At 39.7% G+C, this 12,608-nt stretch overlaps 1 protein-coding gene across 3 annotated transcripts in view; it reads left to right on the plus strand.

Moving 5' to 3' along the window:
• The first annotated feature begins 1,936 nt into the window (after positions 1-1,936).
• Positions 1,937-12,608, plus strand: part of LOC117973932 (regulator of G-protein signaling 6) — a 128,069-nt gene continuing 117,397 nt past the window's right edge. For 2 of the 3 annotated variants that reach the window (XM_058991340.1, XM_058991338.1), the window contains exons 1-2: positions 1,937-2,254; positions 6,080-6,180. In XM_058991340.1, coding sequence (XP_058847323.1) covers positions 6,097-6,180 — 84 coding nt within the window. In that variant the 5' untranslated portion in view covers positions 1,937-2,254; positions 6,080-6,096. Of the gene's footprint in view, positions 2,255-5,384; positions 5,492-6,079; positions 6,181-12,608 lie in introns of those variants that run through there. The other variant, XM_058991339.1, reaches the window with a different exon arrangement.

The raw sequence follows: 12,608 nt of genomic DNA on the forward strand, positions 1-12,608 counted from the left end.
CCCTCTGCAATCCCCAGCCAAGACCAGCGACTTTACACAGCCAGGACACGAACCTGCGCTCCCCTGACTGTATGACTCACCCTGCAGACCGCATGGCTGTGCTTTTACCAGGTGAGTCACGTGGGAACCCCTAGGTCACAAGTTAAATGACAAATCATAACATATGGTTAAATAATAATAATTAAACAGTATAGCTGATCTTAAAGTGACATCTTCTAATATACTGTAAATTAACAGCTATCTGATATGATATAAAGAAACGGGATGGCTGTATTCACATCAATATCCGGGTCTAGTCTACAATATAATATAATATAATTTATAATCCTGGGCTGGTAATGGAACGTGAAACAAGCAATGTGTTTGGTCAAGCAAGGTTCCAGCTGTCCATATATTGGATGGATACTGACAGTTGGAGCCTTGTCACATATTCAAAATCACTGCGCTGCCTCACAGAATTTTAAGTACCATCGTGTTTACAGTTACAGATGTACAGAAATTATAATACCAGTGACCAATTACCAGCAAAACATTTCCAAAAGTAGTAAGAAGACAAGGCGATTTGGATGAAGAACAATTACATGAACTGAAAGATGCAAAACAGAATTTTTTTTTTTTTAAAAATTAAAAATTCTGTCTTTGTACTCAATCACCCTGACTTTGTCACTTCTAATTATATCTTTTTAGCGGTTTGTAAATGCTACAGAAAAACAAAAAAATACACTTCTGCACATTATCCACCCCTCTGCGACCTTGAAAAATTACTGAATTCTGAGACGTCATTATTATTATTTTTTGTACTGCCGTTCTGCTGAAGCAACAGCGTCTTGCACGCACAGGAAAAAAATGAATTCAATGCCGTCTCAACCGCCTCCTGGTGGATCTTTTCAATGGCAATGTAAGACTCAACACATCAAAAATAAATATATTTACTTACTTTTGCATGTTTCATTAAATCAATTTACTCAGCTTAACTTAGTGTGTAGTTCAAAGTTATAAATTTGACTACTTTTGTGGTCCCTTTATTGGCGTAAGAATATTTAAAATTACTTCTGTTTTTTTTTTTCAAATCCATTTGATCTGGATTATAAATGCAATAAGGCCCTTCAGGGTATCCGTATACGTCAAATACACTGACTAATTGGGGGTTGGAGGCACTCAACCCTGAGGTGTCTGTATATTCGACGTATATGGACACCCTGACGGGCATAACTGCATACATATAACACTCACACAATGGGTGATTCATAAATAATATTACAGAACATGTCTTTTCATTTTGCTTCAGGGTTACGAGTGTACACACTGTCCCTGAACATGTGGACTTAAGTGGTGGATTTGATCAATCTATTACCTGTCGGGATAAACCACAACATTTTAGGGGCACTGCTGGGATAACCACAGATGGTTGATGCAATCCAGGATGATTCCCCAATGCTGTAACACTCTCTAAAAAAATATTAAACAGCTGTGCCTAATCAGGGTAGAGGTTGATCAAATAAACCCCTAGTGTTCCTGTATACAAACCATGGAGCTCAATTTCAACATTTTCTGTAGTAATGTTTTTACATGGTATGTGTTTAAGAAAGATATAAGAGCTGTTGGTTAAAAAAACACAAACAAACAAAAAAAAAACTTAGTCCTGTCAAAAATCATTTCTTGTTCTAATTTATTCAAACAGTGGGCCTCCATGCTCCATTTAGCTTCAATCCTGCCTTCTATTCAGGATGCAAAAATTCTTGTTTTCAGCATCAGTGGGCGCTGCTGTAATGCATTCAAAAACCTTGCTCTCATTTTCTTTTCCCTCAGCTTCCCTGCTCCCTCTCTCTCTCTCTCTCTCTCTCTCTCTCTCTCTCTCTCTCTCTCTCTCTCTCTCTCTCTCTCTCTCTCTCTCTCTCTCTCTCTCTCTCTCTCTCTGCTGTATAAATTCTGTTTCCAATGAAGACAGTGAGCCTGGTCTAGAGAGACACACTGAGGGAGGTTTACTTCAGTCGGCTTGCTCTGTTTCTCTCTTTCTGTCACACTCTATCTACCTGCTGACTACTGAAGGCACTCACAGACCACATACAACCTGGACGGAGTCTAGAGATGATACTACCACAGGCTAACAGCCACTTTTTTTTAATTGTGTTAATTTAATCATTTATTTATTCATTCAAATGTTCTGTTTACCATGAAACTACCTTCCTGCTGTTGCAAAGGAAATTCAAATTAAAATAAAGAGGAAAGGACCAGACATTCTTTGGTTGCTAAGGTAATGGATGCTTCATTTAAGATGTTACAAAATGTTTCCCAAAATACAGAATTACACACAGTTGTGCTCTGAGGTGAGGTGTTGTTTTTAAAAGCTTGGTAACGCAATGGGAAAAGAGGCAGCTCTGGAACTACAAGCTCCTTTTCTCTCTGAGTAGTGATAGTCTTCAAGTGTCAAGTTCATGTTATCAAGATCACTGGTTATTGTTTGCTGTTCAATTCAGAAAGAGCTGTTTCTGTGTTTGTTTTAGCTATTCCATGTGCAGAGCTGTATGGGTGCATGTATGCCTGTATGTACTATACAGTATGGTTTTTCAGTTGTCACCTTTTCAATATAAATTGGGACTGTGGAGTGGAAATGTGGTATACAACATATCTGTGAAGGGAAAGACATGCTTTTCTGAATGTACTTAACCAGTGTGTGTAGAAGACAGCTTTTATCTGGCTGAGAAGGGCTAGCTTCAGAACATTCAACAGAACAAGTGTTCTGGAAGAAATGGGGAGACAGTGTACAGTATTAATAAGAGCCATCGGGATCTGAGATGACAGTATATGTGCATTATTTAATGTGCATGATATATTGTGTATGTAACTGCTTGTGGACGTGCAATGAAATGACACAATTTAAAGTAAAAGTTGTATGCCTATATCACAAAATTTGAAATGTCTGTCACTGAACTAAAATGCTTAATGAGTGTTTAATAGTTCTGGATGATATGTGTGTACATACATGGATAGACTCACATGCCTGCATACACAATTAAGGTTCCTCTTAATCCATTTAAGGTTGATTTGGTTCTCTAGACCAGGTTATTTTGGTTTTGGTTTTGATTGATGCGAGTCAAGAGCAGGTTTAATTCAAGGCCAGGTAATGAAAGTCGTGTTTTGTTTTTCGTTTGATTGATGTTAGGAAAGTGGTTCTCATTTTTAAAGATGAGGTTGTAGTACAGTAAAGCGAAGTACCTAATTAAATTACAAAAAAAACAATTATGCTTAATCATGATCATCTACTGCGTATGTTAATATGTTTCTACTCTATATAAAAGCAATGTTTAAATATAAGAAATGGATTCGTTTTGCATTTATTATGCAGAACTATAATCATCACGTAGCCTTTGTGTATTTGATCTGTAGTTCATACAGCTTTATTTCGCAAAATCTGCTAAATCCATTCAACTAAAGTAAGCCCCCTGCAGAGAAAGAGCCGCTTCGTCTGAAGATGATCTTCTTACAGTAACACCTCCACTAAAACAAACGCATACCAAGCAAAGGCAGATCTCCATCAAAGAATGATGATGGCAAACTGATGAATCTCATTCCAAAAAAAGACAAAGGGGGACCCTCGTGTGCGCACAAATTACACAGTTCCAATGAATCCTTATAAAACTAAGCGATGGAAGGTATACACTCCCACAAGCGTGTATGTGGTTAAAAATCTTTATTAAGACACTCATTACACTAATAAAAAAATGTATTAAAACCTATGAATGTAATAAAAAAATGCAAAAAAGTAATGCAAGTGCAGAAATGTACAGTACAGGTAGGCCACATTACTGCAAATTGCTTCCAGCGAAGAACTTTTTAAAAAAATTCAAATTCAGCTCTGTATCCGGATGCTGCTCCATTGCACGCTGCAGTGTTACAAGCGCAGCACGCACGCTTATATCATCGGTGTCTGTTTTGGGCAGAGCGTCCTGATCACTAAGGTGACACCGCTGAGAACTCTTCCTTTGACTCTGGTCTTGTCAGTTTCAAGTTTCGGTTGTATTTTCGTCAGCACTCTCCTCCTCAACTACAGAAAACCCAGAAAAAACTTTTTTGAAGCAATGTTACAATGTTGCACTGTTTGCTGAGTTCCAAGCATGCGTTAGCAAGTGCACAGCATCTAACAAACATTTTATTTACACTGAATTTTCGTGTTGATGTTCATTGCTTTTCTCTTTTCAGCTATGTTGCAGTCAGTGCTGTTTTTTCAAACTGTAAACCCGACACTGCATACAGGGATTAAATAGCCAAGGTACAATACAGGAGTAATCGCTCAGTAACGAGGTGCAAAAAGTTGATTGATTGATCTGTCAAGCTTTTACTACAATAAAGTGCTGAAATCTATGTGAATGGCAAGGAATTACCTCCATTTAAAATCACTACGAGTGTGAAATATAAGAATTTCATGCTTGTATCCCCAACAAACAGATAATATTTTGCATCTCCAAATCTTAAAACCTTAATCAGGAACACTCTCTGACATGTTTTTAGTGTCTAAAAAAATGATTTTATTCAGGGAACATAGCAGAGATTCATAGGAAATATTATATACTTTTAAAAGTTTTCTGTCTATAACCAATATGATCGCCCTGCATTCCAAGAGTGCATAACTGTGGTGGCCTGTGGTGGCTTAGCTGTGGTGGCCTATGCTATGACACACATGGTTTTGCTGTTGTGCATTTTTATAAACACATTTAGGTACCTAAGCCACCCCCCCCCCCCCCCCCCCCCCCCCCTCCCCCCCTCCCGGGGGCAGCGCTCGGCCAGTTGTGCGCTACCCCCTTGAAGCTCCGTCCACGGTTGGCAGTGGAATAACCTGGACTCTAAATGGCGACGTCCAGACTATAGGGCGCATCCTGCACCTTTACCGAATGCTGTTGTGCATTTTTATAAACACATTTAGGTTCATTTTTTTATTACTAAATTATATTTTTGGCTGTGCATGAATAGAAATAAGATTTATATACGATTGTCCTTACATTAAATGTTTCTCAAATTAGGCCTTTAAGGTCATTCACAACTATTTTGTTAATTAATAATGTGCATTATTCAACACATGGGACGAATTTAAACTTACTGCATTTATCACCCTTCTCTTCTCCAGTTGGTCTGAATAACATTGCGTGCTGCTGTTGATTTTATTTCCATCTCAAATGTCACATCTATCGAAAGCCACAACCCCATGCGTCCATAGGCCAGCACGAGCAAGGTCTCTGAGCCTGCAGTTATAACCATCTCCTGCATTCCGGAAGATGGGGCGGGGTTAACGCCTCAAGTCTTAGGACAAGCCCCAAACGAAGTCTAACCAATAAGAATGCACCATGATAAACTCATTTCTTTGTTTGAAATAGTTTAAAAGCTTCAGCATCCCGAGTCATATTCGCTCAGAAACGATCTACTAAGATTGCTGCAATCCTGGCATTAACTGTGCCAAATAAACAGACCCTTGACTGTCCCCTCGGACCTTAACTAAGTATAATTCTTAATTTCTATCTGCATTCGGGACTAGCTAGGTTATCGTGGGTTTTTGGTGTAATATGTGCATGCTTTGTTAATCGTCAGTATATACTAAGGCTAATTTAACTATCATTTAATTTATTAATTGTTTCCTAATGCCTTGGATTTAATTGTAATGTTGTTTTGGTGTAATATTGACTGTGTAATTATTTTGTTTCATTTTCTGAACATATTGTGTTATTGCATGTTTCATTGTTTTGAATACATTCCTAGTAAGTATTCACTTGTGTAACAAACGCTATGTGTAATAGTTTATTAAAACTTGTAAATCTGGTGTCGTTTTCAGAGAGTTATATCTAGAAAAGGTTTATAGTAAATGCGATTATTATTCTAGTAATAATTGAAACCCTGAAATACTAGACTTCCATTTAAGAATAATAATGTAACACAATACTACTCACAGACCTTCTCTCCACCCTGACCCAGATTAGCACTAATCTTGGACAACCTTACCTCAGGTAACATTAGGCTAGTCTGTGAAACCTAGATCAGTCCCAGCAGGCACATAGGCAGTCTCTAATATAATTGTCCCACTCTTTTACAGCCCAGTGAAGTACAGATATGGCCCAGGGACCAAAGGACCAAGGAGGTGTGGGGACTGCAGATCCCGATGACGACTCTCCAAACATGATTGTCTACAGAAAGGTAAGAGCGTCAGGGTTTATTTCACCATCATACTGGTTTGGGAATGGATCTTGTGGTGCTCCCAGTGCACATTTGTCCATACAATCCCTCTATACTTCAAAGAGAGCTTGGTTCATTTCAGTGTTGAGTAGTGTCTGCCTGCAAGCTGCAGGATTGCTGGTTAGCGTTTTAGTCCTGGATTAAAATCAACAGAATGCATACATTGATGTTTAATTTTCACTGTACCATACCTAAATGTCTTGTCTTGTTGATTATCTTTTAATGTCCTCGACTGGTTAGTGTGTGGCAAGTTTCCACAAATAGTTTCCTCTGAAAATGCTTTGCTCAAGAATCAAGCATTGTGATTTTTGGATAAAGGCAGTCCGGTGTGCAGCATGAGTCCTGCAGTCAGGTGAGCACATGTTTTCATCCTGACTGTGCAAAGTTGACGATCATGGCCTAGCACTCGCTCAGGTTGGGGAGGTAAAATTGTCAGGGACTGCTTCAAATTGCAGCACTACAGTGACCCCTACTGGTGCCTCCTGAGCTCAAGCATGCACCTGCAGGGCTGGCCTTTGTCCTCTTGGGGCTGTTATAACACAAACTAACCTTTAGTTCTCTTCTGAGCTGTTGTGAGGCGTTGCTGTGGTGAGGCAACATAATTGGACATTCTAAATTGCAGTGCAAAATGGGGGTAAGATAATTGGACACTCTAAATGAAAAAAAAAATACAAATAAAAATGAATCAAGCAATCTGTGTTATAAGGGTTGTGTTTAAGGACTAGTTTTAACTAACATTTCATGGCACAGGTGTTTCTGGATCACAAGTTTGCAAATAATATTCACTTCTAACATGACCTTCTCCAAGGCTTCTTACTGGTCAAGTAACCAAGAAGATCTTATTAATGCTAATGAGGGACAATTGCACTGGCACAGGCTAGCAGGCACCTTGAGAGCTTCCCCTCACAGCTCTGAGAGAGCGAGAGAGAGAGAGAGAGAGAGAGAGACTGACTCAATCCTGACCTAAATACCCCCCCTGCCATTCACGAGTGAGCCTCTCTCAAGCAGACACATGGAAGATACAGCATGAACCCTCACAGCTCTGAAAGAGAGGGAGAGAGACAGCATCTCAGTTCTGACCTGAACACCCCCTGGGCCTGCCGGCTGTGCTAATTTGCCTGGAGGCAGTGTGAAATGCATGGTGGATATTGACCTTTTTTTTTTGTTGTACCTCATTATCAAATACTGCATAACAATCAAAATAGTTTTAGCCTACTGAGTGCTTTACCTAGTGTTACTGTTATCTTATGATTGAGGGTTGAAAGATATATACAGTAGGTGCTACTACTGTACACTTTCTCCATTGGGATCGCCATCTTATTTAGAGGCCAGTTTCTGGATTTTTTTTCAACGGAGCCCTTTCTTTTAGAAATGCAGTCAAGCCTGGAAAACATTCTGGGTGTTTTGTTAGTAGACACCATTTGAAGACGTCTATTTAAACCCAATAAGTAAAGTGCTCTTACGGCCCTTCGAAATGAATTCAGTAATGGCAGTGCAGAAGTGTGTGATGACAGGCTTCTTTCACCCACTCTCTGCCAGAGAACTGTAAATAGTGAATGGTTCAGGGGACTAAAGCTTTTGTTCTAGTTTATGGGAAAGGATTTTTTCAGTGTTTTTTTTTTTTTTGTAAATGTCATTGTGGATTCCACGCATCAATAAAAACATTCATAAATATTACCAATCAGGTCATGGTGCAAAGACAACATCCATAAAGTCAATTTTCAGATAACAATCGACTTAGAACACAAAACAAAACAAATCCACTTCAGCTGAATAATAATAATGAAGACTGACAACAAGCAGAAGCATTGAATTCATTTAATCAGTAAACCCAGAGCTAATCTGTACTAATAACATTCAAAGATAATGGCTAGCCTATGGCATGTACTGGATACAGGCTATTAATATACGTATAGGATTTCATTTCTGTTAGGAATGTCTCCCAATGCGTTCCAGTTGCAATGCAGACGGACAGTGGCACTATAATGGCAATGCTACTGTTCTGTGCTGAGGGGCAATGGGTGGGTGTTCAGGAAGTGGAAAACAAGAACGAGCACGACCGGAGAATCTCAAAGTAAACAGAAAGTAAGAAAACAATTGCCATGACTGCTGGAAACTACAGCACCGTACTTGTTTAGTTGGTGTCAGTTTTTTTGTGTGCGAGAATTGTTTTTGTTAAGCCTTTTTATTTTCACTCTGTGAGCAGTGGTTTTTTGTTACAAATCTTTTATTTTTGTTTGTTGAAATAAAATCGCACCACAGTGCGCTTTGCACCCGAGTTCCTCCCTGAGTGTGTGTATTTTAGTTCCTGTTTCTGGCCTGACGTCACCAACCTCAGCCGTCCTGTCACACGTGGTGTTCAGAATGGGATTTAGCGCCTCCTGGACAGAGGCAAGAGCAGGTACTGCAGGTGCAATTTTTTTTTCTTTTAATACTTTTTGGAGGAAAGGAAGAGGATGGGAAGAAAAAGGCAGCAACAGGGGGCACCTGGGAGTAGGTGGTGGTCCCGGACTGGGCAGCTGAACAGTAGCAGTGGAGGACTGAAGGGGCTCCCCTGTGAGGTGCATGTGGAGAGTTTGGGCACAACCAGGAGGGCTGCCCTATGGAGACCCCCGCTATGAAGAGGCGTGGAACCAGGGCCTGGTTGGGGATGCTGCAGAATGGTTCTGGGCTGTAGGGAGGAGCCTGCTGTTTCTTTAAAAGAAAAGAACACAATATATAGTTAATGCCATTATATTTGGTAAGTCTGTAGTTTACCATGCGCAAGACAACCATGGCGACTAGTTTTAGTAGTACCGTAAGTTTCAGAGTGTTGACTCAGAGTTGAGAGAGGGAGAGAGAGGACCTGCTATTTCTACTCTGCAGGAACTGACATTCTTCCAAGCACTGACCAAGCCTGCTGGCCCCACAGCTTCTGAGGTCTGACAAGATGAAAAGCTGAGGTGGTACAGCTTGTGTTCTGGCACTTCTGTTGTTTCCAAAACATCCTGGGCTTCAATCGGAGCACTGTGCGCTTATTAAAAGAGCTCTCTGCTTCCTCTGTGCAGCAGGGTGATCCTACTAGAGGAAAGCAGTTCCTATAATAAAGCAATAAAATGTAATCAAAGCAGCGAGACTGTGTGGGAGAGAGAGAGAGAGAGAGAGTGTGTGTGCTGGGTGGTACTGGTGAGGGTAAGCGATGGGCTTAGCTAACACTTGTAGTGATGGCAGGTGATGAAGGAGGGATGTGTGGCCTTGAGGTTAGAGCTGAGTAACTGGGAAGCAGTGTGGCCTAAAGTTTAGAACTGATGGACAGGGAGGGAGGCAGGGTGGTCTAGTGGTTAGAGCTGATGGTCAGGGAGGGAGGCAGTGTTGTTGTCTAGAGATCAGAGCTAATGGACAGGGAAGGAGGCAGTGTGGTCCAGTGGTTGGAGCTGATGGACAGGGGAGTCAGTGTGGTCTAGATATCAGAGCTGAGCGACCGAGAGGGAGGCAGTGTGGTCGAATGGTTGGAGATGATGGACTGGGTGGGAGGTTGTGTGGCTGTTAGTGTGAGCATCTCAAAGGCATTAATAAAGCAGTAAAGACAGAGTGCACCAAATGTAAATTGGATTGTTAACGAAACCCTGTCAGCAGCTTCATATTCTGGTAGATAAAAACTGGGAGTGAAGGAGAGGACTGCACGGGGTTGTGTTTATTATGTGGTTTAACTAATTTCCTCGTCCCTGAACAGTTGTTTATATGTAACATTGAAGACAAACACACACACTCACAGTGGATCAATATAGGCTCTATACAGCTTGCTTACAACTTTGTAAATCAGTGTAATGGATACCAAATATATAAATATTCATAACAAAACACCTGGGGCCATATTTTCAGTCCTGTATTGTGAAAGGTAATAAACCTGTTAATGTTACAGAAATAGAACAAAGTGACTAAATGCTGGTTCATTCTTTAATCCTGCCACCACTGGGGGATGTTCAGAATTTAGTTTTCTTTCATGCAAAATGTTCTAATTCACTGTTGTAGTCAGTTTTCAGTTTCAGATTCAAATAGGTCGTTTTAGGTCTTTTTTTTAAATCTGCAAATGAGTTGTCCTGCAATGCATCCAAGTTTTGAGGCAATTTATTCCAAAATACACCTGGCACTGCAAAAGGCTTAATTCTGAATAGAGGAGAGGCCTTAATATTGAGGGTGAAAGATGTACCAATTGCAGTGTATATAGTAGAAATTATAATATAAAAGGAATTTTTTTTGGTTTAATACTCTGACTGTTTCATTTTCAATCAGAGTTCCCAACTATGTAATGACTGTTAATTTTCACAAACATGCCTGACGATTCCGTGTCAGGAAAGAAGCTGTTGGGTTATTTCAACATAGCATGACTCACTGTCACAGGTGTGAGAGCTGCTGATAATGGAGAGCGGCTCCGATAATCAGGAGGAGTCATGCTTCTTCTTTTTGAGGGTTTTGTTTGACTTGATATCAGAGCTCAGCTGTGGGTGGAGTCAGCAGCCCCTCTCTGCGTCAGACTCGGCCTTCAATTATTAAAGCTCATTTTAAATCCAGGGCCCTGTGTTGAAATCACTGTGGTGAGTGTCATTTATCTCTGCTTTCAATTCTACATTCATCGCAGTTCGTGCTTAATCTTTTGCATTGTGAGAGTCAGTTGTAATTCAAATAGACTTTACTGTACAGCAGAATGATCTGTGAAAGAGCAGAATTCTGAGGGTGATGTTGCACCTCTCTACTTTCACATACAAAATTGCTTCAAAAATTAACACTTTCTTCTTTTTTTGGTCCCTAAAATGCTATTTTTCTTCCCTGGAAAGACTCCAAGCCACCTGCTTTACAACTATGGAAGAATTTATTGTTAGATAATATAAACCTAGACAAAATCTCCTATTCTTTAAATAACAAACTTGAGAATTTGTTATTGAAAAAACATATGGTAATAATGCATCAATTTATATTACTAACACCTACATTTATGAATAATCCATGTTACTGCCTTCATATTTATAATATATTTATATTAACTCTATATTGCTATGAATTGTAATGTGTTCAAGCAAAGGGTTGACCAATATGAATTAAATGTTAAAATGTTTCCTTTTTTATGCATTCAATTTAATATATATGAACAGATATATCATGTATTTATTATATTGTCTTTGAAATTGATATAAACACATAATTCACAAGTAAGGGTGATTTTGCTAAGATAGCTATTTATATCATATATGATGTCAGAAAGGTACTGTATTTTGTTATTTTAAGTTGAATATGTTTTCACATACTGTAAATGCCTATGCTATTAGTATTAAAACACCAACCCCATGTTTAATGTGTATTTTGCTTTCTAAACACTAAAGTTGTAATTTATAACCACCTACAGGACTACCTGCTGGTAGCAGGAGCATGCCAGTTCAGCTCACAGAGTGACATGGAAGGTTCAAGGGGCGAGGAAGCATCGGGGATATGAGGGATATCAATAACATCTGCTTTCTGAATTCACATGAATTATTATAATAATAACAATACAGCAGGCACTACATCTATGATTACTACTGTTTAAACGCTCCAGATAAGCTGTGCACTGGGTGGTTTATGCTGTGGCAGGGCTGTGTTTAATTAGAAATATGGTTTGGTGGGATTTGTGTTGATTTTTTAAAGGTTTTTTTTTGTTGTTGTTAATTTTGTAAATGTAAAGTATGTGCTGGATGGCAGGGCTTGCAGGTGAGACTTCTCTCCCTGCTTAATTGAAATGAATCTGCAGCAGGTGGCCAGGTGTGAATTGAACATCTGACAATTAATTAAACCTGGTCACCTGCCTTTAAAAAGCGGCTGAAAAGCCAGTTTCTTGGTTCTTTTTGTTTGTTTGTTTGGTGTTTGGTCTCTGCTTTGCAAGCCTGGAGGTGAAGGAGGAGAACCCTCACGATTGAGTATGGAACCAGGGTGAGCTAAAGACCACTGCAGGTGTAAACGGGATGCTTAAGACCATAGGTAGGGATTACTTCAGGGGATTTAGTAATCCTACTGAAGTTTATTTAGTTTATGTAGGGAGAAGAAGGTTCCTGAAGTGGGAGTAGCACTTGGCCCAAGCTTGGCCTCTTTTTATTTTCTAGTTGTTTTTGTAGTGTTTTGTGTTTGCATTTTGTTATTTGTGTACTGCACTTGGATATATTTCCTCCTGCACTAGGACTGCCATTGCAGGTACCCTAGTGGCGGCCATCAGCAACTGCACCCCTTGTAAATAATAACACCTGGACGCCTGAGCGGCGTTTTGACTTCAAACCCTCTTTGTCTTTCTTGTTCTCTCAGCGGATACCCACACGTATCAGTACACACCTGTTACGTACGCATTAAAATGATTTAGATATGATATTTAAACTGAATTCATAAAG

The sequence above is a fragment of the Acipenser ruthenus genome, chromosome 18 (assembly GCF_902713425.1).
Source record: "Acipenser ruthenus chromosome 18, fAciRut3.2 maternal haplotype, whole genome shotgun sequence".
NCBI lineage: Eukaryota > Metazoa > Chordata > Actinopteri > Acipenseriformes > Acipenseridae > Acipenser > Acipenser ruthenus.